The sequence below is a fragment of the Cladophialophora psammophila genome (assembly GCF_000585535.1).
Source record: "Cladophialophora psammophila CBS 110553 chromosome Unknown aczJe-supercont1.17, whole genome shotgun sequence".
Lineage (NCBI taxonomy): Eukaryota > Fungi > Ascomycota > Eurotiomycetes > Chaetothyriales > Herpotrichiellaceae > Cladophialophora > Cladophialophora psammophila.
The window spans coordinates 500754-523567 of record NW_006912938.1 but is presented as its reverse complement, the minus strand read 5'-3'; the positions used below and the strand labels follow the sequence as shown (position 1 = coordinate 523567).

The following is a 22814-nucleotide window of genomic DNA, read 5'->3' as shown; positions in this document are numbered from 1 at the left end:
ACCCCAGCCCTCAGCATCTGGCTCATAGCTTTGTTTTGCCCCTGGTTTTCTCTGTATGCAAATATTCCAAGCCGTTCTGTTGCAGAGACCACGCCAGACCTGAGAGATCGTGGAGCATTTTACTGGGTACCCCAAAGTGCCCTGAGCGCCTCGGCTTCAGCCTTAGTCACGTGCCTAGGTGCTGGCACTCAACCTACCCAGTATTTACGTCATTTTAAATCCTTGGCATCTTGGCAGCCGCAGCATTCACAATTCACAAAGTGGCCTGCAGCCTTGGCAGTTTTACTCTTCTCGCCTTCTCTATATCCCTCTTTCAAAATCACCAATTACGGCCTGCTTGCTCTCCCTTTATTCGTTTCACAATACTTCTGCCGTTGATTGACTTTGTCACGTCAGCCACAGAGGGCTATGCGCACAACGTGACACCCGTTCCGGCTAGAACCCTTCACTCCACAGCATATTGTGAAGAATTTGGAAACACTCCCGTTCAGGGCGAAAGTCGCGATGCCAAAAGTCCTTAGCCTTAGCAAAAGTACTGGTCTGTACAACCGGGACACAGATTTGTTGTCCAGTGGCGCGGAACGAGCTGGATCCCCTTCTTGTTGTAGTGCTGTGGCCTTACGAGGAAGGGAGTTAACGATCGATGTCAAGGCAGTATACATGGATGTCCATGCTTCGCCCTTAGCTGGCGTCCTTGAGCCTCCTGGTGGCAGCCAGTGCTTTCTTCTCACCTGCCCACGAATTTACTCGCATAGGTTGGCAATCAAGACACCAATAATTACTGTGTGTTGGTGCTCATGGCAACTTGCATGAGTGTAGCTTCCCACGTCTGCCTTGTCACTTTGTCCAACAGAGGATGCAGGAAGACCACAGGCTTGTTGTTCTCAACAGTGCAACTCGCTCGGCACCCATGTCGTCTATCTGATTCACAGTTCTAAACCGGGAGATTCATTATTTTGCTCTATGTTTCAGCCACCTGAACCATAGCTCTACCCCGACAAATGATATCTGAACTGGAATGAGAATTGCACAGCCCCGGCCACTGCTTGTTTGTTATTGTGGGCCTCTTTGAACATAAATACTATTTCTAACCCACCAATTCGGCCTTCTATATGGCCTTTTGGGAAGTTATGAACTCTCTGCCTTTGTCTTTGGTGATGGCGTTGCCCTCGAGTTTTTTCCTGTCGAGGATCTCCCGGTTCGCTCTGGTACTAGGTCTTAACCTTACAACAAAAGCATATGCAGCAAACTTTCCTAAATGCGGAGCTCAGGTTCGTCAAGCAATTGACGATGGTACTATCGAAAGGCATGTCTTCTATTCATACTAGCTGTTGGAGAAATTCCGGGCTAACTGTGCTTCTTTGCTACATACAGCACCTATGGCTTTGACATTGTTTACCACGGTGACCTTCGAGGCATCAATCCAGTGTATCGAAACCAGTCATTGTCCCTGACCGTGGAAGGGTGCATAGCTGCTTGTGGCTCGAGTCCGGATTTATGGGATGCATTCACTATCTTCCAGATATTGACGACATGGATTTTGCCCACAGTGAGCTTGATTGCCCAGTTGCCCTGGGAATCGCTGAACATACGCAAGCGAAGGAATCTGGAGGCCTTTCTAAACTGGATGGGTGCTCCATCTGCAAGCCTGACCACAACCATCTTCAACATATACATGATCAAGAAATGCAACGAATTAGCTCGAGCATCATCCCAAGATGCCCGAATGGACGACGCCATGTATATCTTGAGCTGTATCAATCAGTATCAATACCCAGGGACGTTGCAGACCACAGAGCTCGTTGAACGCCCTCAGACGGAGAAAATACGGGAACAAGCTCTCCCAAGGTTGGAGAAACTGGCAGTGTGGGTAAAACAATCGCAAAGCGTGGACGGCTCCAGTGACTCTGAGGAAGAATTCCCCTCTGCCGTGAGACGTCGGAATAGAGCGCTCTTACAGGGAGTCTTCGGTCAGTTTAAGCTGTCTGAACGAGATCTGCATCCTGACGAGGAAGAGCTGCGAAAGCGGCTGGCAGAGTTGAACGCCACTCTTGCGTACCAACTACGCCTCAGCCGTCGGAAAGGGGTGTGGCCTTTGGCGCTCAACATCCTATGGTTTGGAGTCTCGTTGATCATTTCGGTCGCGGTCGCCTTTGCGGATCTTGGTGATAACACCACTGCACATTCACTCGCGCTCGGACTTCTCCTGTCTTGGATTCCGTCTTTAGTGGTTATGGCAATTGTCGATCGTAACCCCACAAACTCCAGTCGATGCCAGGAGCTCATCGAAAGGTGGTTGTTCAATGTCGACCAAGTCGTCGAAGCACAAAAGCGGACGGAGCGTAGCAGAAATTCAGCTCATACACCTACCCAGCCTCCGCCACCAGAAGATGCGAGCGGTGCCGAAGCAGCACAACCGGAACAGGGCGAGGAAGAACAGCGAGGACCAGAGGATGACCACCTGGTATTGTGGAGCAAAGCTCTCGAACGAAAGCAACCTGGACTGCGAAGAGCATATGGCATTGGGCGCTTTGTTGGTCAAGGACGATATCTGAGGTATTGCGGTGTCGCCAATGCTGCGCTTACGCAATACGAGCGAACGGGAGGGGACCTCGATAGACTCAACCTTGACGATCCAACTGGGTTCGAAAGACAGTTGACGAGACGCCCATACTCGTGGTATATCACATGGGCATTCAGCGAGATAATTGTTGGCAGTAAGTCCCTCCAATGCGTGCGTTGTCAAAGTCTACCACAAGCAAGAGCCAAGGAGCTGCTGGTCAGGCTTACAGAGGCCTTCCCACGTCACTTCCATGCTTCTGCACGTTCATCTGCACATTCTGCCCCCATCTACATGACTAGGGCTGATATTGTGTGTCTTAGTTAGTTTTGGCATGGCATTCATTGTGTCATTCAACACGCCAACGATAGGGCTGGGTTGTCGATCCGGACTTTACTTGATCTGGTATTTGATAACTTCCCTATCATGGCTAGTGCTGCTGGCTATCCAGGAGCCATGGCGCTGGTTGCAAAAGCTCCTGCTTTTGCCCAATTTCCTGGCGGTGTTGCTACTATTCCTTTTGACGCTATTTCAGGTCTTGGGAGTGTTGACTGGTTGTGTGTGCCAGGCGAGCACCTTTGGTAGCTCTGCGTATGGAGGCTACATGGACTTTGAAAATGGGGTCTTCTACCGCAAGGCATACAACGTGACGGTGTTTTGGGGTACGGCGGCAGCGATTGGATTTTTTACCTCCTTCGTCGTCATAGCCTGGGCCATGCGGCGATGGAGCAAAAGCTCGCCATTGTGGCGGATCCAAGAGAATGGCGGCCCAGAAGCTGGCACAGACATTTCGCTAGAATGGATCAGGTAAGGCATTCACGGATGGGAGGGCTCGTGGATTGTAGTTCCTGTTCTTGAGGGTGTTGGTGTCATCAGCCTTCTGCCAGTCTTTGCGTGAGATCCACCGTCTCATGGATTGTACTGTCATTATGCTGGATTTTCAATCCCTCTAATAGCTAACAGCTCCTCATATTTCCGAAATGACTAGATCGAATATAAGTAAAATATTCTACCTATATCACGAGACACATCTTTCCCTCTTTCCCTCTTCCCATCCTCTCTTCCTCCCTCAATCTTCAACTTGCCGCCAACATCGTCTACTCTCTCTGTGACATGATAAACCCGCTATGTCTCTTTCCCCTGAGGTGAAATGATATGATTTTCCTTCCCGTATTTTCTATCATCAATGGAAGGCCTACCCTTTGGCTGTACGCTTTTCAAGAACCATTTGGCTCTGTGCCATTCTTCTCTCTGAGTTTCTGGGCGTTGTGCCAGACATATATCTCTATGCCCTTCCATGTTTTCTCTGGGCGTTGAGTCTCGCACGGGGCATGATGTCTATGCCTCCCCTCTAGACCGGGCCTTTGTAACTCTTCGCCACTCTTCTCCAGCCATCTTGTCTTTCACATGGGTCGTGCATCACGTGTGCGCTCCCTTTTTTTTTTTTTAGAGGCAATAAAACATGAGGCTGTCAAAGCTAACTTCCTAGACGAGAGGGTAAATCTGAAATTTTACCTGGTGTTCTTTTCGGATTCGAATCCGGCTTGATCCATGGTAGTTTTGCATTGAAATGAATGTGGGTCGCACAATGTCGAGGGTCACGACGTCAGATAGGAAAACCTGGCGGCAGCAGTGCTCAAGGGGCGCAAAGTGCCCTTCCCACTTTCTCGTACACTTCAAATGGTCAGTTTAAATCAGGGTTTCAACTTAGTTCTTCATAACAAGCCTCTAGATTGCTTCTCTTTGCACAGCTTAGTAAATACCTCCAGATTATGTTGATCGCCTCCGTTCTTGAATCCAGGCATCAGAGCCAGCCATTGATACACACTTTCTCTCAGTTCTTTCGGCATTCTTGGGGGCTCCTTCAATACCGTCTCAAAAGCATCGACAACCTTCTGGGCGACTTGTTCAATCATGGACTCGCCAACCGTCCTCCCTAGAGACCCTTGGCCAGATTGTGCCTGCTGGAGACTCGTCTTGTAACCCACCATTGCGTCAACAGCCACACCCACGGTTCTGGGCCAGTTAGAGCTCATCAGGTTCCACGGATCGCCTGTTCCTTTCTGATCGCCCCCTCCTCGAATGTCTGTCCGTAGAATGACTGTGGGGATATCGGCCATCTTAGCGACCATGTACTCGACGACTGTGCCGGCGTCCAACTCGGTGCCGTCATAGGTGAACATGGCCATATCGCAGGAAATCAGAGCACGAAGATCTTCGTCTCTGATTGAATGAGCGCTCAGGTCACGCTGTTCAAGATCTTGTGGTAAGATGGGGATGAATTTCCCCGAAGACCAATGTCGAATGGCTTCAGCGAGAAGAGCGTTTGTGTGGAGTTCTGCGATGGTGAATAACGGCCCGGCATGATAATATGTGTACGACTTTGGCGGATGCGAGATTTCTTGTTGACTGGGATCGATAGTGTGGGTGGCAAGGACGGAGGGCGCGCCCACTTGGTATTCAGCCATGGCCCCAGAGATGGGGACGGGAGTCCCTGGAAGGAGACGAGTTCAAGTGTAGGCGGATGGCGTGTTGGGATTAGCCAAGTTGCCAAAGTGGTTTGTGAAGAAAAGGGCGGTCGGGACTGTGATGGCCGTTGCGATGAGGCCGCTTATAGCCAACATGAAAGGATTCATGGTGTTGAAGAAGGTGGGCAAGTTTACGTAGTAGTTATGTAGGTGCGTTATCGAAGATGGCGTGGGATGCACCTGGGAAAGTGGGTGGTGAGGCTCGCCCTTACTGGGTATTTATGCTGGGGATTGGGGGACGGGGTTTGACACTGGGCAGCACTGGGCGGCACTGGGCACGCTTTCATGTCTTTGGTGGGCTCCTTAGGTAGACACTTTTGGGTGGCTAGCGGGGCTTAGTGATGCCGATCGACACCTCACTAACCTACTCAGCTCGTCGCCCAGGGCGCCCTTCCAGTTAATATTTGGTAGAGCCGAACCAAGCATCTGCTGGGGCTTGTGGGTGCTTGGCACACATCGCCGCCCTCCAGTCTGACTGCGAACCAGCTTCTCTCTCAATATATCCATGAATACAACGACAAAGCTGCGGCAAATCCTATTGCAAACAGCTCTTAGCCAGCTGATCGGCTTGTGTTGAGCCCACATTGCCTCGATCTATGCTCTCAGCCATCCTGTCCGTCCTCTTGTTCGACTGCGCGCCGCCACCGACTCTGCATGAACAAGACTGACCCTCCCAAACCCAACTCCTTTCGTCCACCCTTGACCTCTCCATCTTCAAGAAGCCGAGGCTTACGAGGCTCGACTACCGGAGTTAACACTGACTATCCTTTACTCCTGACGAAGCCGTTGAATTTATGGGCTTTATCTCCAGGATGAAGCTCAATTTGTGCACATCTTTCACGGACCTAGCCCTGCAACACCATCTCACTTCATGCTGGTCAGTTTACGCTTTCTCCGTGGCCGACGCTTTCGGATCATCATCCGTTCCATTCGAGCCTTGAACACAGAACCCGGAAAAGGCCCAGGCAGGTCTATTCGAAGATACGGATACGGTATGTCGGACCTAAGGTGGCCTCTAGCCCGAGGCCAGACATATAAAACACCCGACTCGATGTCGCATTGCCGATGACGATAGTTTGAACAGACCTTGTGCTCTCCCATCTCCCGGTCAGACAAACAAACAAACCCGCGAAAGAACGAACTATGACCCCTCGAAGCAAAGAAGAGCTAGACGCCCTGGCTATCATCGACCCAGAAGTCGACGCTGTAGGTACTGCCCCCATCAGGCTACAACCCCTTTTCCAGACTCATCTACATAGACGCCGCACAGCTCTGCCTCAACTCCACACCGGTGCTCACATTTTCATCCTACCGTCTGCTTATATCCTTTTCACGCAGGTCATCAAATCTGGCAGACTGCCCTTCCCCAAAATTGACCTCTCATCTAGCGTCGAACCCGCCCTCTCCATGTACCGTGATCTAGAAGCCCAGTAGCCGCATACCACCCGCGGTGCCTGAAGTCACTGAATCAACTCAGAAATACAAAACCCGTGACGGCGCGGAACTTAACTTGATCACCTTCCAAGCAACAGAGCCCGCACCTGGCTCCCAACCCCTCATTATCTTCTTCCACGGAGGCGGCGGCGTCGTGGGATCAGCATCCTCTGTCGCTCCCTTGGCCCGTGAGCTCGTCAAAGACCAGGGTTCTGTGGTAATTAGTCCACAATACCGTCTTGCACCAGAGCACCCGTTCCCTACCGGGCCCGACGATGGCTGGGACGCATTTGAGTACATCGTTACACACATCTCGTCCCTTGGTGCCCAAATCGACCCTTCCCTGGGCTTGGTCGTGGGCGGCTCAAGCCAGGGGGCGGTTCTTGCCAGCCTAATCGCCCTCCACGCCAAAGAGAAGACGCCTCCCCTACCCAAAATCACAGGCCTATATTTCGCTGCTGGAGGGTTCATTGCCTCGCCCGACACAATTCCGGAGAAATACAAGCATCAATACCTCTCTCGCACGGACGAGCGCTGTGTCAACGCCCCAGTCCTCGACAAGGAAACCAAGGCCATGTTCGACATGGCTTACAACCCGGACATGTCGTCGCCTCTCTACCGCGCCTTCAACGTCCAACCACTCAGCAGGCATGCCGACGTGGCCGCCAAGGCGTATTTCCAAGTCTGCGGACTGGACATCCTGCGCGATGACACTCTCATCTATGCGTCGGTCTTGCAGGATTTGGGCGTCGACGTCAAGTTCGACGTCTACGAGGGCGCGCCGCACGTGTTTTGGAGCGTGTTTATTTGGACGAAGCTGGCTGGGCGGTGGAAGGACGAGACCAAGCGTGGTGTGAAATGGCTTCTGGGCCGTGAGGATAGCAGGTTGTAGCTGGGAGATTGGTAAGTACATAATACAAGTTCCAATGAAACATGGGTCAAGTCAACTGATGTCGATGCAATGAAATCGATGTATTTCCGGGTCCATCTATTTTTCACACTTCAGCTTGAATTGAGCACGCTTTGGCCATGGCCATGACCAAGCCCGTGAAGACACTTTAGGCAGGCAAGATAACGCAGGCCTGATGCCCCATTGTTTATTTATTGTTTGGCATGATATCGTGTCATCCATGTAGACATCTCAAGGCTAGACGACCTGCTGTTAAGGTCCGGCCTTGTATGTATGAAACGTACGATACGCCGGTGATCCAGGCTATCGGCAGGGAGAACATGTAATAATCACGATCTGTCTCTCTCACATCAGAAACACGCCGCCGTCGCTCCTGATGCACGTGCCGGTGACGTTCCTGTCCTTCAGCACATACAGGAAGGCCTCGACGACGTCCTCGACGCGGCCAACCTCGCCGGTAGCGACGTGTGCGCGCATGCCGTCAAGCGCGGCCTTCACCTTGCCCTTGTCGCCCAAGCTGGCTTCCCAGAGCTCCGTGTCGACGCCGCCAGGAGAGATCAAGTTGACGCGCACGGGCTTGAGCTCCAGGGCGAGCGAGCGCGTCATTCCGTACAGCCCGCTCGCGTACGACGCCACGACGGCCCAGTTGGGCAGCGGCTTCTCCGAGACCGAGCCCGTGGTCAGGGTGATGGAGCTCGCGGGCCCGGGGGCCAGGTAAGGGACAGCCTCCTTTGCCACGAAGAAGGGCGCAAAGAACCGCACCATGCCCGCCTGTTTCATGAACACGTAGTCGATCTCCGCGAGGGGTTTCGCCGCCAGCGGATCGCCGGCGGTGAAGACCACGTGGTCAAGTGTGCGGCCGATCTGCGAGAACAGGCTCTTGATGTTGGCTTCGAGGCTGGCTTCGTCGCCCAAGTTGCACGCCAGCCCCGTGATGGCGGTTTTGGAGTCCGGGTACGCGGACCGGAGGCGCGAGATGGCCGAGTCGACTCTCTGCTGTCGCGAGGACGCGATGTACAGGTGCGCGACGTTGTGTTCCAGGAGGGCTTCTGCCAGGCCGAATCCGAGCCCGGATGTGCCACCTATGATCAGGACGGCCGTGTTGGCGAGTTTGTTGGCGTATTTTGAGGTGCTCATGGCTTGCTCCGGGCCAAAGGAGATCCAGAGATATAGACCGGAGGAGGCTGATCAAGTCTGAGCGATTCAACAGTGTGATGGTGGAATGGAATAGACTTGGAGTGTCTGGTTGTCGAAAGTCTATGTCTGATGCTGCTATAATACCTGGGCTGGTGTGAAATCTCTAGTTCGTGTCCAGGAATCCCAACACGTAGGTTTAGAGGTGGGTTGAAAGAGTTCAGTTCGCGGAGGGAACAGTAGGTGCAAGATGAGCATTCCTCCCAGCGCTATATCTATGCAACAGTAGCACCAGGCACCTGCACACGCACAGTCACCGGTCTTCCAAGCCATGGCACGGCTCCTCCTCCATATCCTCCTCCTCTCTTCGTCCTAGCATGGCAACCATCGGCAGTTACGGACTTGTCACTTAAGTCCATTCGCGGGGCTATGCCGGGAGCCGTTCACAAAGCAGAAACGTTGCAAGACCCCTCAAAAGAGCACGAAGTCGTGACGTACAAGGTTTATCCGTTATCAAAGCTAAGTCTGCAAACAGTCTGTTCTGGTCTTCTGGTGTGAATGAATTCGTGAGTGCTGGACCCTCCATTTGATATGTTCCACCGTACGCAACGAGCCCGCAGGAGTAAGGCTGGTGGGCTGCGTCTCCTGGATCTTTGGGTTAGTTATTTTGCGGCGAACTCTGCCCCCGTCCACAGGTGTCCTCCTCTATTGCCTGGGGGATCCGCATTTGGAGTTTGATTCCCTCCTTGTTGTCTGCAGGTCGTGTATATCATCAGCCAAAGCCCTGACATCGTTCTTCTGAGCTAACTCCAGATAGAAGAACCTCTCCGACAGAGCGATGAGAGTCGCAAAGATCCTGTCCGCATCAGCGGCTCTTCCAATAGACAGAGAGCCGATTTGAGCCTCAAACCATGTATGGTCTTCGGTGCCCACTGGAGCAGACAGAGCGCCGATGCTCAAAACCCACAGATGGACTTCTTCATGACCACCCCATTGTCCCTCTGGTACAGAGCGAACTTGGTCTCGTAAGAAAGGCGCCACGACTTTGGCTGTCCGTTTTCGTCCGGTAACGGTAAAGGCCAAGAGCATCCACAGCACTATCGCAGTGCGGACTGCGTCACTTCTTGGATCGGCAAGTTCTAAATGCAGTAGACGGTGTCTGATGGCAATGCTGCGGACATGAACCCAGTGCAGCCCTCCATAGGGTTGATCTTCGGCCGCAGATGGCGAGGACTTGTAGACAGAAAGGACAACGGCAAGATCCAAGATTATCCACCGCAAGGCAGCGGGAATAATCTGTTGCTGGGCAGAGTTGAGGAGACCTGACCCGATGATGACCGTCCCTGAGAGAAGCTTCTGCAGCTCTTGGAGAGCGTATGCTGTCATCGGGTGGTCATCGCCGTTATCGAAATCAGAATCAGACCATAGCGGTTTGGTTTGCAGCTCCGCAGCCACATACGCATCGCCAGTCAATAAAAGGTCCACAAGAGGGCCATCTTGGGACTTTAAACCTCCGATTGAGTCGATCATGGACTTTGCCGCCTTCAGGTGGACGTAAGCAGCCTCACGATTATATCTGTACCATTCCGCACATCCCATGGCGAAGATATTGAAGATCATCCTCCCCGTGATTGGTTGCCGACTCTTGACGTAGTTCTGGGAAGCTTTGAGCGCTTGATGTATATAGAGAGCACTGTCCCCAGGTGGCGGAATACCGTCGATGTCTTGCATGTAACTTGCCATGTAGGCGAGTAGGGCGAACATGTTGTATTTGTCATGAAGACATCCTTGAACAACACTCATGGCGTCATACCGAAATGCATATTCATGGTCGGTCTGGACGGTCCTTTCGAGATGCCATACATTGGGGTGAAACACCCGAAGGAAATAATGCAGCAGGCTAAAGATAGGTTGATCGACTTTGACGCAGGTAACGTCAAATGGATCGAAATTTACGTCCGCTGAGGCAGGGAAAACTGGGATGGATTGAGGGGAACCTGATGGTGTGAGATACGGTTGTGAATAGTCCCAAAGCAACGGATCAATATTTGGATCTAGGGGCAGTAAGGACTGGTCGCCAGAGCAAGGTATCGACGACGCTGACCGGAAATATGCCAGGTCAGAGGCAGTCTGTGTCGGAGATTTGGGAATGTGGTTTTTGTCGTGGTTGGGTTGATCCTGGCCCTCGTCCAAGTCACCAACTCGTCGTCCGGGCTGAAGGCGCGGAAACGGGGCAGCATAAACGATCCCTCCGTCGGATTTCTTGTACCGCCGTCCCTTCTGGACGTGGCTGTGGATCTTTATTCTTTCACTCTTGTGACTGTGGGAAAGAGAATCGGAGTCGGCAGTTTTATTGATAAACATAAACTTGGGCGCCTTCATAATGAGTCGAGTTGACCTAGGGCGGATGGGATAGTTAGTAGCCGTGCCTCAGTCTTCTGCCGAGAAAGGGTATGCAAAAGGGGTGGTGGTTGTGCTATATAGCAAAGCTTGAATAGTGGAGGACACAGCTTTATGAAAGGGGGTCAATCGACAATCGCACCACGGTTTTTAGGTCGAGAGATGGTGGATACAGCAGAACTGTCCAGGGCTTCCCGTCCCAGTCTCATTCTGTACAGCGGAAGCACGGCCGCCGAATGCAGGAGAAGCGGGCTTGAAGTCTGGAAGATTTGACATTGTTGAGGCCTTAGATAAAGCGGAGCCTCGTAATCGGTAAAGAATAGCGAAAGAGCTTAGATGCCGCTTCGAAAGCAGCGAATATCAGGGAGCACGTTCGAGGGCACTAATAAATATACCAGATATCGGAAGGGAAAGGTGGCGTGGAGGTCGCTCACGAGCAAGCCAGGACACTTGTTTGGATAGCCTCATTAGGAAAGGGGTACTGCCTATTCGGGCAAAGACGGTGGGGGCATGAGGCTGCGAGGTTCTTGGCGCAGGTGGCGTCTGTACGAGGTACCTAATTGTATGTACAGGAGTACCTGGCTCGCCAGCTATGTATGTGTGAGCCTTGTGCGAGCCTTGCTGACTACTCCAGTCAAACTAGAAAATCGGTGGCTGAGATGGTCTTGCAATGATCCCAGATTGCCATCGGGCTGACTCATTATCGATCAAACACTTTGCCATCCACGACACTATAGGTGGAATGTTGTGGACGCTTGTCCCCCCAGCACTCCCCGAGTGACGTGGACCAATGTCGTACTTAAGGCTGAAAGTGATGATGAAACAGAATGAATATGTGAACACGGGCCTGATGTGACAAATTTGGCGGTGCAAAGCTGGCCCGCTGCTACGGGCAGAGGGAGAAATTGTGTACCGAGAACTGAGCAACCCGACCAGGCGTGGTCGGCAATTGATCCAATTCCACGCTATCTCGAATAGAGAAAGCGGGCTGGGGGACACCCGAGGACGGAGATCCATTGCCCCGAGCTTGCGGGCATCAAAGTTTGTCGTAAACAGCGAGGGGATTTCTTAGATCCATGCTCATTTTGTTGAAGCTATTTAACTAATCTTCTTACATAACCCGCCGGCCGACTCGGTCGACTGGGCTGTCACATGCCTCGTTGCAGTCGCCGTCTATTCTGGGTCGGGCATCTTGAGCACATATCGTCCAGCGATCTGGCCAGCATGCATCATATCATACACCTTGGGAAGATCTTTCAGATCCACCGTCTTGAACGGCACCTTGATCAACCCACGTGCGAAGAAGTCGAGTGCCTCCTCGCTGTCTTGTCGGTTCCCGACGTATGAGGCCTGGATTCTGATCATCTTCACCACTGACTCAAAGACTGGGGCGCGGATGTATGCCTTGGCGGGAAGACCGATCACAATGACGGTGCCTCGAGGGCGGACGTATTCAGCAGCTTGTTGGAAGGGCTTCTCGGTAACTGCGACCAGAATGACAGCGTGAGGGCCGAGACCATCCTTGGTCGCGGCCTTGACGTCCTTGACAACGTCGCTGGATTTGGCAAAATCGATAAAGGCCTGATTACGTTGGTTAGTCTCACCTCCAGAACAAAACAAGAAGCAGCTTTTTAGACTCACGTGGGAACCCATCTTCTCGCAGAGTGCTTTCTTGTCATCTCCCGTATCAATGGCAATGGTATGAATACCCATAGCCCGAGCGTATTGCTGTGCCAGGGAACCTAGCCCGCCACCGGCACCGACGATGGCAACCGTCTGTCCTGGTCGTGCTCCCGACTCTTTGAGACCCTTGTAGACCGTGATGCCGGCGCAGAGAACTGGCGAGACTTCGTCGAGAGGCACGCCGTCGGGGATGTGGGCAACGTGCCTTGCGGATGCAACGCAGTACTGTTGGAAGGAACCATCGACGGTGTAGCCGGAAAGCTTGGGGGTGAGGCAAAGGGGTTCATCTGACTGAATGCAAAACGTGCAGTTCAAGCAGGAATCATTCAACCACTTGACGCCCACGGCCTCGCCGAGCTTGCAGATATCATCTGTGACCAACTCGCCACGGGCCACAACGATGCCAGCACCCTCGTGGCCACCGACGAGAGGTAGCTTGGTGGGGAGAGGCCAGTCACCATTGACGGCGTGCAGATCGGTATGGCAGACACCAGAATACTTGATGTTGACGAGCACATCCTCTGGGCCGGGCTTGGGGACGGGGATCTTCTTGTATTGCACAGGACCGCCGACCTTGTCGATGACCTGAGCCCATTGCTCGGTGGGGATCTTGTATGAAGTCATTCTTGTAGGATGGAGGAGGAAAAATCTTGTTGGCAAGTTGGCAACGGGTATGGAGGAGAAGTGCCCTTTGAGGTCTCGAGGATGAAGATGGTGGTGATGGTGATGATGATGATGTCTAGCAGTCACAGGAATCAGGCAGACCTTATGTACATGTCAGAACAACTCTCGACCCCTCTCTCCATTGAACAAGGACCAACTCACCCAGCTCAGGATGAGCGGAAACCCCTCAGAGTCTGATCACGTAGGCGCGTGTATCGTTCATTGCTCCAAACGTATATCCTGTGGACCGCCGAGCTGTTACAGCCAATCAGTGGGTTGCTGGAGAGGGCTGGACCGTTGAAGATGTTACATCTCATGACGGGTGTAAGGAAACTTTCTATAAGCGGATCATCTGTTTAGCCACAAGCTGCACAAGATAGCATCCGACCGGCGGGATTGACATGTGGACGAACGGATTTTGTCACAGACAAGGCCCTGGGGACCCTTGGCCGGAGGGACGAACATGGGCAATGGGCAATGGGCAATGGGTGCGGAAGGAGCCAGTGTGCAGGCTGCAGGAAGATGGAGCGAAGGAAAGTTACAGAAAAAACAGAAGATGAGGTGAGGGGTTTGGCGGGATGGATGGACGGGGTGGGCTGCGACAAGAGATGCGTGGAAGGGACAAGAGAGAGCGAGGGAGCAAGTAGGAGATGGGCGCAGGCGCGGGTGGATACGGTACTAGGGAGCGAGCAGTAGGGGCAGATCTGGGCCTGGTGAGCCACAGCAGGGCGGCCGGCGAACTGCGCGAGCTGCCATGCTGTAAGCTTTTTCCGGATCTTCTTTCATGCTTGGATCACAAAGTTAAGCTCGCCGAGATGTGAGATCCATGTCCGCCAGAAGGCTTTCGATTCGAGGGACTGAAGGAACACGCAGGAAAAGGACCAAAGGGACAAAGGGGAATCCGGAGAAGGCACGAAAACGAGGCCCCAGGCTGTGACGGAGTAGAGGGCAATGCGGGGAAAGCTGCCTTGCCCAGGGCGCACAGGGCAAAGAACAAGGGGAGGAGGGGGGGCCTCCCGAAGCACAGCTCACCCAGCTCATCCAGCTCATCCAGCTCATCCAGCTCACCCCAAGCTCACCCACAGCTCACCCACAGCTCACCCACAGCTCACCCAGGCGCCTCCCCCGATCCCGCCTACCTACCAAGTAGTGATCTTCATCTACCCTCTATCCACCCAATCCAAGACCCTAAACAAACCCGTTTCTCCGCCGCATGCCATCATCGCCGCAGGTTTTGGTTCTTTGTTTACCTGACAGAGTGGCATGATAGCTTGCGGGGTCCCAGTACGGCCGAATGTTTGGGCGCGGACGCCGTCGCGGTCGTGGTCGCGACCCTCCATGCCAGCTCCATTGAACCTAGCATTTGCCGTCACCTGAGGATGGGGTGAGGAATACTCGAAGCTCGATAAGCTAGAAATTGCTCTCACCTACCGTCAAATACCAGATATCCCAAAAGCAGTCTCGAGTCTCCCGCACTCGCTCCTCGGCGAGCTGCGAAGTGCAGAGGAAGTACACCGTCAATTGCCTTACTCCTCGACGCGTTCGAGTGTCTATAAGCACACTTCATACTTGGCTGCCATTTGCTCTACCTCCTGTCATTGCGAAACACAAGTCCGGGTCTCGTCTGTCGTCTGTCGTCTGTGAGCATGTCCAGTGCAAGAGTCGCCGTTTCGCGCCAGGAGCATCTCCCGCACAGGCCGAGTACAAGCCCCCTCGAATCCACGTGTGACGGGCATAAGCGAACGCGATGACTGTTCATGCGCGATGATGCAGAAGTGGTCTGATGGCGACCACGCGCCCATCTCAATCAGCATTTGCTAAAGCAGAGTCAAACGCAGACAGCAGACGGACCAATTGACGAGTGTATCCAAAAATTTCTCGGATTTAACAAGAATTGATTGCATGTGCTCGCAACAGAATCTGTTCTTCAAAATGCCGCATCTTGTGGAAGACCAACGAGGTCGACAAACCCAGATCCAACCATTCCTACGATCGCGCGATTTGAAAGTTCTTGGTTTTTGGTGGTTGTTTTTTTTTTAATCGCAGTCACAGGCTTTCAAAGAGGAGGATGGTGAGGAGCGGGCCTGAGAGAATCTGCGCGTCCGGTGCACAAGAGTCCAGAAGTTAGTGAGTACGTACAGGATGTACTCGGTATCGTTCTCAGCCAAACGACGGCCCTCGAAAACCAAAAGTTAGTGAGCGCAAGATCATCTCACATGGCCATCACCAGCGCAACTCAGGCTCGGCCTCGGGTCCCGATTCCCTGCAGAGCGAGTCCTGCAGCGCTGAGCGGCCGGGACCCCTGCGTCGCCCGAAATGTTTCCCTTGGAGACGAGCGGCGCGTGTTCCGCTCACCACCTCGAGCTCTTTGAGAGCCCCGGCGACGTGAAAGAGTATAAGATGTGAAGGAGATGACATTACAAGTCTGCACCCTCGATGTGAGGTTGATTTTCCTCAAGGGCTATGGAGAAGCCAGCCCAGACAGTACAGACCCCGACCCGGTGGGGCCGGGTTGGCCATCTTCCCGAAGATCCCAAATACTGTATATGGCAAGCCACAAAGAGGCCGCGCAAGCGACGGGATTCGAGGATCCGAACAAGGAACGAGAACATGTCACCGAATTCCGTTGTCAATGGGATTCTTCATAAGCAAACAAACTCAGATTCACGCCGTGTTCAAAGATATCGGGTGTAGCTTCCCGCGGCCAGCTTCGGGTTTCGGAAGCATTGGGTGAGGCTGGTGGAGGCTCATCAGGCATTCCCGGGACACCATCGGACGCCGCCCATTGCCTTGAAAAGAGCCGAAAACACTTGCCTTGGGGGCCACAAAGAACTTGGCACCTGGCTACTGGGCACTACTGGGCCCCCTTCAGTGCGTCTATTGTCCGGTTTGGCTGCCCCGCGTTCTAGCCCATCGCAACTGTTCCCCGCTTCCACCCCCCGGAACCAATCCGCGTGGATTTCAGACTACTACTATATGTATAGCGTACCAGAGAAGGTGCTCAATCCGATGGCTTTGCATGCCTTGTTCAAATGCCGGAGGGTCTCCTTGGATCTGATTTATAAATGCTGACCCCCATTTCCTGCCCGACGACGTCTGTCGTCCTCGTGAAGACAATCAACCATCTCTCATCAAACCCTAGGCATTTCAGCCCAGCTGCCCTATCCAGAGCACGATGACTTCCAACGGCACTAACGGCGCACACGCGCCAACCCCGTCTCCTGCTTTCGATACCTCGTCCACCATTCCCCTGTGGCTGGACGGACAAGAAGTCAAGCTGTCGTCGACCTTTGACGTGGTCTCCCCGCTCGACCAGAAGACACTTTACAAGTGCTCGTCGGCCGACGAGGAGGACGTGCAGAAGGCCATCGCCGCCGCCGAGAAGGCATTCACGACGTGGTCCAAGACGAAGCCCAGCTTCCGGAGAGATATCTTCCTGCGCGCGGCCGACGAGTTCAAGCGGAGACGAGACGAGCTGAAGCACTACAGCTACGGCGAGACGGGCGCCGTCGAGGGCATGTTCGCCTTCGAGCACAACCTGGCGTACGAGGCCTGCAAAAGCGTCGCCGGCCTCATCCAGGTCGCTTCGACCTCTACCATGCCTGTCGTGGCCGAAGAGGGCGCCAATGCCATGGTGGTTAAGGAGCCGTTTGGTGTGGTTCTCGGGATTGCGCCGTGGAACGCCCCTTATGTCCTGGGTCTCCGTGCCTGCTTGCAACCTCTTGCCATGTAAGTTGAAAAACAACACCATTATAAGGAATCTATTATGACGCTCTATATTTTCCTTTTTCGGAACAGATGGCTTTTTGTGTGTGGTTTTTTTTTTTTGGTTTTTTTTCCCCGTTCATCATATTATAAGAAAGAAAGTTTGGGCTACAGGCTGACACGAACAAAACCCGCGCACAGGGGAAACACAGTCATCCTCAAGGGCCCTGAAGCCGCTCCCGCAACCTACTGGGCTCTCGCCTCTATCCTTCACACCGCCGGCCTGCCCGCAGGCTGCCTGAACACCATCTACCACCGGCCCGCAGATGCTGCGAAGGTGACTTCAGCGCTGATTTCTCACCCAGCCATCAAGAAGATCAACTTCACGGGCTCGACGGCCGTGGGCGCCATCATCGCCTCCCAGGCCGGGAAGTACCTGAAGCCGACGGTCATGGAACTCGGCGGCAAGGCGCCCTCCATCGTGTGTGAAGACGCCAACATCCAGACCGCGGCATTGCAGTGCGCACTGGGTGCGTTCCTGCACGCGGGCCAGATCTGCATGGCGACGGAACGGATCATCGTGCACGAGAAGGTGGCGGACCAATTCCGCGAGGCGCTCAAGCAGACGATGGACAACGTCTTCACCGAGGCGCCGGGCGGCATGGGGGTGCCGCAGCTCGTGACGGCGGCGCCGGTGCTGAAGAACAAGAAGCTGCTGGAAGACGCGCTGTCCAAGGGGGCCAGGACGGTGTACGGCGACGCGCAGCACAGCGAGGCGTCGGCCACGCGCATGCGGCCCGTCATCATCGAGAACGTCACTCCCAAGATGGACATCTACCACACCGAGTCGTTCGGGCCGACCGTGTCGCTGTACGTGGTGGCGGACGACGCAGAGGCGCTGCAGATCGCAAACGACACCGACTACGGCCTGGCCAGCGCCGTCTTCACCGAGGACCTGCGCCGTGGCCTCAAGCTGGCCAGGCAGATCGAGAGCGGGGCCGTCCACATCAACGGCATGAGCGTCCATGACGAGGCCGCCCTCCCCCACGGCGGCGTCAAGAAGAGCGGCTTCGGTCGCTTCAACGGCCTGCCTGGCCTGGAGGAGTGGGTCCGGACAAAGGTGATTACCTGGAAGGATTGAGCACGAAGCACTGATCACTGAGCATGAGGAGAGCTTTGAGTAAGCACCGGCTCGGAGGAGCGGAAAGTCGTCATGGAAGGCGTCAGTGTCGGCCTGTTCCGGTCGTCATCCGTGTAATGAGTATGTAAGTACCTAAGTACTTGTAGGTAGGAAGGTAGCAAGATACCTACCTATTGGTAGGTCAAGAGGCCACGAACGAGATGTTGTAACCACTAGCAAATTCGGGGGCGGCGGCACCAGCGGCACTACAACAGTGATCCCTCTCCTACTTTAGCCGTGTCTGCTCACACCGCAGGATCTATGGATGACATGTGCTGCACGATAACCTCCGCGCCCAGCGAGTCTCTCTGTTCAACATGGCCATCATAATGCAGATTCATGCTGGTACATCACTTGCTGGACTCCGTAGTCATGCTCTCATAAAGGCTCAATGGGCCATCAAGACATACCCTGGACGGGCGTGGGCCAACTCGAGAACCCCAAACTTCCTGGCGAGCCAGTCATCACCACTTCGGCGTTTTGGTCAGATTCTCATAGCCGTCTTCCAAGATATGCACGTCGTCCTCGATCCGGACGCCGCCGACGGCCCAGTACCTCTCCAACACGCTCTTGTCAATGTACCGGCTCAGTTCCGGGTCCTCCAGCACGGGGTCCAGGATGAAGTTGCAAAAGTAGATGCCCGGTTCGACGGTGATGACGGCGCCGGCGGGCACCGGGCCCCGCACGCGCAGGTACTTGAACATCTGGTCCGGGTCGTCGTAGTTGGCGTGGCCGCCTGTGTCGTGCGTGTCCATGCCCAGATAGTGGCCCAGGCCATGCGGCATGAACGCGACGCTGATACGCTTGTTGAAGATCTCCTCCTCGTCCCCGACAAAGATGCCGGCACTCTTGAGCCCTCTGATTGCGACGCGGTGGGCGTTCATATGCACATCTTCCCACCGCATGTTTGCGCGCAGCATCTTGAAGCACGACGATTGCATCTCATCCACAATATTGTATATTGTCTGTGACTCGGGCGTGAATGTGCCAGAGATGGGGAATGTGCGCGTTATATCGGCGCAGTAGCAGCCATACTCTGCGCCCGCGTCGAGAAGGATGTTCAAGCGGTCCCGCAAGGGTTGGTCGTTGCGGACGTAGTGGAGAGTCGAGCAACTCGTCCCGCTGGCGCAGATGGAGTGGTATGCCAGCTCGTGTGCCCCGTTCGAAATACATGTCCCGACAAAGGCGCCGTAGAGTTCTTGCTCGTTTGTCGCCGTGCGCACCGCCTTGGCTGCTTCAATGTGCCCGAGTGTGGAGATCTCATTGGCCTTGCGGATGAGCGCGACCTCATAGCTATCTTTTACGACGCGACACTCGTCAATGGCCGTCTTGAGGCACGAGAACTCCACGGCCTTGAAGGGCAAGAATGTGATGTGTTCGGAGACTTGCTCGGGGATGGCGTAGACGGTAGCGGCCCTCGAAGGCCCGTAGGCTGCCAATGCGGCATTGACTTCGTTTGAGTAGAGGACGTTGTCGACGTCGTATTTCGCCATGGCCTCCTCTTGGGACTCAGGCAGGCCGCTCCAAATCACGCTGTCCGGGTCGATGGGTGGGATAAAGAGGGTGAGGATGTCTTGGGGGATGTTGTAGGTCAGGTAGGCGTCGGGGAGCTTGCAGCCGGAGAGGTAGAAGAAGTATCGACGCTGTCGGAAGTGCATGGCCTGGTCGTCGTCTTCAACCATGTGGGTTTTCTGGGCTTCGAGGTAGATGACTCCATGGCGTGAGAAGCCGGCGTCGATCAGGTATTGAGCGACACGCCGACAGTGAGCTTTGGCGGGATATTTCCCCTCGAGCATTGTGCCGTTGACAGACATGAATGTGACTGCGTCTGCGGAATATGTGGTTGGGCCTGGCTGTTGAAGGGGGGGGGAGAGAGAGAGAGAGAGAGGATACTGATGCTACATATGAGACATTAACCAGAAGAGAAGACGCAGTTGGGTATTATAACATAGCCCTTGATAGCCTCCCCGCATGGGGTGCATCCACCATGCGCCTGTACAAGTATGGCCTGATGGCTCACCAGGCCTTGTATGGCTTCCCTCTTCGTTACGATTTCCTCCTATGGACACACAGCGTAATAATTTCCACCAAAGGCCGCTTATCCCACGGTTATCACCCATTGGAGCCATTGTGGCTACTTCACTGTTGCATTGAATACGTTTGTTCCGTCCTTGCAACACGGCGCTGACCGGTTGGATTCGTGATCGAAAGCGAGTCCTGAAACAGGAAGAAGCTGAAGAGGCCTGATGAAGTACATGGCTCCTTGCGTCAGGTGCGAGCCTATAGTTATTGAGGAGCGAGAGGCAGCCCACCAGGCCACAACTGGACCCTCACTCCGCATAGACATGAAGCCCGGGCTTCTTGTCCAGCAAAATGACCCGAGAGCTACTTGGGATAGTGTGACGGCGATGAACGGAACTGCCTTGTGTCCTTGTACGACCAACCAGTGTTCACACGCTTAAGTCCAATCTATCAGACCTGCTTCCTGCTGATCAGGAACACAGGAAGTTTACTGTACATCCCACGCGAGCGAGGAAACGGCCTGATACTGAGCAGAATATTCCAGAACAGCTTGATTCCGTGAACGCGATGATAGTTTAAAATGGCAGATATTAACTGCAACTTGGACCCCGCCTCTCAAAGGGTTCAAGGCATTCCAGTTGCCGCTGCTTGCGAGTCCAGGAAGGAAAAATGAGCGTTGTAAATGCCTTCTACCTCCGAACCCATCCAAATCCGCGGTTGGCAGACTTTACCTATCGAAGAATATGACATCGACTCGTGTAGCCCAGTGAATGCAGTCCAAGAGACTTTGAGCAGTTGGAAAATGGCCGAGGGTACTCGCATTATCTCAATCTGGACTGACATCGGATATCTGGCTGAAGCCGTGGTACAGCGAAAGACGGTCCAATAGGATCCTGCAGGGACCGTGTGCGTAAGAAAAGACGAACAACGGGTCGTCCTTGGCCGGTGATAACGTTGTACATTGCGCCCTCAAAACGTTTGAACGTCAAAGCTCCTTGCATTGTCAAGTTTGAGCTTGTATTCCGAGCCTCTTCATCTCCTCCGTCACACGGCATGAATTGCTGCCATCACATCAAGTGCTGCAAGTTGGGAGTGACTCGTTGGCAAATCCATGGGACCATCCCACCAGGGGCCGTATTGTCCCTTGCCGTTTGTATCTCTCTGCTGCAAACTTCGGAACTGCGTCTCGATAAAACTAGCCAACTGTGTTTGCATTTCTGGGTGGCTGTCGTCCCGACAGAGGATCCTGTACAGCTTGGCCAGGCTCCGTAGCAATATGGCTTTGAAACCGATAGCGTCGTCGTTCTGCCATGCTGGCTTTTTGTCCGGACCGGTGCCAGGGTACGCCCCAGGCTCCGTGAGTGTTCCATTCACGTCGACCCAGCCGCCCCGAGTCATGGCATGGCTGGCCATATCGCAGGCCAGGGCCAGATATGCTTCTGTCGTTGCAGATTGAATCAAGTCCAAGTCTCTCGATTTCAAGGTATTATAGATGGCGATAGATGCGGCAAGAGCTTGGCCGGTATTATACGTGAATGTCCAATCGTAGCTCTGGCCTGTGCCGAGATCGATGTGATCCAGGACAATATACTGGCCTTGATCGAATCTGCAGTGCAAGATCCAAGAGAAGCTGTTGATGGCAGAGGCGAGGAATTTTTCTCTGTCCGTTTCGTTCGTTTGCTGATATGCTAGTCGTGCCGATAGCTCCGCGTAGAGACCAGTGGTAACGGCATTGACTTGGGTTTCATTCGGTTTGCTCGACCAAATCACACCGCCTCCCATGTCGGTGCCGTTGATGACGTATTTTCCAGTCGGAATCACATAGTGGTTGACATGTTCCCAGATGGCCTCTGCTACTGCGAGATGACTTGGTCCCCCCGTAAGATCGAAAGCCTCCAATACACAGATAGCCCACCACATAGAGTCGTCGTTCATGTCATTGATGCAGTTTGTGGTATTCACCTCGACTTTGCCGATGAGGTCGTCCAGGATGCCGCTGTAAGAAAGAGTATGGGACCAGAGATCGTGCAGCGCGATTGCAGTGTAGCCATTTGCTACTTGCCAGTAGCCGAGGCCACTGATAAGACCGTTGTCTTGTTGCGACGCGAGGAAGACGTTGATGGCGGCTTGAGTAATGCCGACGGTAGAGTTTCCTTCTGATGCAAGAGACATGTGCGTGTTCATGTTCGTTATGGGACGAATGATTTTCTGGGCAGGTCTTGTATATCTGAGGCTCCCGAGAAATAACAGAGCCTTGACCGGGCCGCAGCCCTCATCTATCAAACGAAACATGACTGATGGCACAAGATCACTGGATGTGGTCTGAATGGGCCATTCACCCTGCTATACAACGACCAGCTGTTGCGAGATGCGAGTGAATGCTTGGGCTGTCACCTGTGCCTGGCCCCCAGAGAAGTTGCCCTCCCATCAAAAATCCTCGGGTGAAGGAGAAATGACCCCTGCGCCGCGATTGCCGAAGCATCTGGACGTCGGCCTCTCAAGGTTTCCCAGTCATGCTGCACATCAAACCTGTGCAATGGCGCCTGAGGCGTCTGGTGGGCCGAGACACGGGACAGTCACGGCGTTGGACAGCGG

General features: G+C 53.9%; 9 protein-coding genes across 9 annotated transcripts; 3 read left to right on the top strand and 6 right to left on the bottom strand.

The window, feature by feature from the left end:
• Nucleotides 1-1239: 1239 nt before the first annotated feature.
• Nucleotides 1240-3371, top strand: A1O5_09795 (uncharacterized protein; the record flags this gene model as incomplete). The annotated part of the gene is made up of 3 exons (XM_007750373.1): nt 1240-1271; nt 1375-2717; nt 2884-3371. 3 exons carry the CDS (start codon nt 1240-1242, stop codon nt 3369-3371), a joined length of 1863 nt encoding a protein of 620 aa, XP_007748563.1.
• A 904-nt stretch (nt 3372-4275) lies between these two features.
• A1O5_09794 (uncharacterized protein) lies at nt 4276-5028 on the bottom strand (the record flags this gene model as incomplete). Its single annotated transcript, XM_007750372.1, has 1 exon — nt 4276-5028. The coding sequence occupies one exon, from the start codon at nt 5026-5028 to the stop codon at nt 4276-4278; it is 753 nt and encodes a 250-aa protein (XP_007748562.1).
• A 1203-nt stretch (nt 5029-6231) lies between these two features.
• A1O5_09793 (uncharacterized protein) lies at nt 6232-7414 on the top strand (the record flags this gene model as incomplete). The annotated part of the gene is made up of 2 exons (XM_007750371.1): nt 6232-6294; nt 6512-7414. The coding sequence occupies 2 exons, from the start codon at nt 6232-6234 to the stop codon at nt 7412-7414; spliced, it is 966 nt and encodes a 321-aa protein (XP_007748561.1).
• A 363-nt stretch (nt 7415-7777) lies between these two features.
• On the bottom strand, nt 7778-8569 carry A1O5_09792 (uncharacterized protein; the record flags this gene model as incomplete). Its single annotated transcript, XM_007750370.1, has 1 exon — nt 7778-8569. One exon carries the CDS (start codon nt 8567-8569, stop codon nt 7778-7780), a length of 792 nt encoding a protein of 263 aa, XP_007748560.1.
• Nucleotides 8570-9271: 702 nt separating this feature from the next.
• On the bottom strand, nt 9272-10948 carry A1O5_09791 (uncharacterized protein; the record flags this gene model as incomplete). Its single annotated transcript, XM_007750369.1, has 1 exon — nt 9272-10948. The coding sequence occupies one exon, from the start codon at nt 10946-10948 to the stop codon at nt 9272-9274; it is 1677 nt and encodes a 558-aa protein (XP_007748559.1).
• Nucleotides 10949-12139: 1191 nt separating this feature from the next.
• On the bottom strand, nt 12140-13273 carry A1O5_09790 (alcohol dehydrogenase 3; the record flags this gene model as incomplete). The annotated part of the gene is made up of 2 exons (XM_007750368.1): nt 12140-12547; nt 12608-13273. The coding sequence occupies 2 exons, from the start codon at nt 13271-13273 to the stop codon at nt 12140-12142; spliced, it is 1074 nt and encodes a 357-aa protein (XP_007748558.1).
• A 3214-nt stretch (nt 13274-16487) lies between these two features.
• On the top strand, nt 16488-18158 carry A1O5_09789 (NAD-dependent aldehyde dehydrogenase; the record flags this gene model as incomplete). Its single annotated transcript, XM_007750367.1, has 2 exons — nt 16488-17041; nt 17219-18158. The coding sequence occupies 2 exons, from the start codon at nt 16488-16490 to the stop codon at nt 18156-18158; spliced, it is 1494 nt and encodes a 497-aa protein (XP_007748557.1).
• Nucleotides 18159-18661: 503 nt separating this feature from the next.
• On the bottom strand, nt 18662-20011 carry A1O5_09788 (xaa-Pro dipeptidase; the record flags this gene model as incomplete). The annotated part of the gene is made up of 1 exon (XM_007750366.1): nt 18662-20011. The coding sequence occupies one exon, from the start codon at nt 20009-20011 to the stop codon at nt 18662-18664; it is 1350 nt and encodes a 449-aa protein (XP_007748556.1).
• Nucleotides 20012-21263: 1252 nt separating this feature from the next.
• A1O5_09787 (uncharacterized protein) lies at nt 21264-22403 on the bottom strand (the record flags this gene model as incomplete). Its single annotated transcript, XM_007750365.1, has 1 exon — nt 21264-22403. One exon carries the CDS (start codon nt 22401-22403, stop codon nt 21264-21266), a length of 1140 nt encoding a protein of 379 aa, XP_007748555.1.
• Nucleotides 22404-22814: the final 411 nt, after the last annotated feature.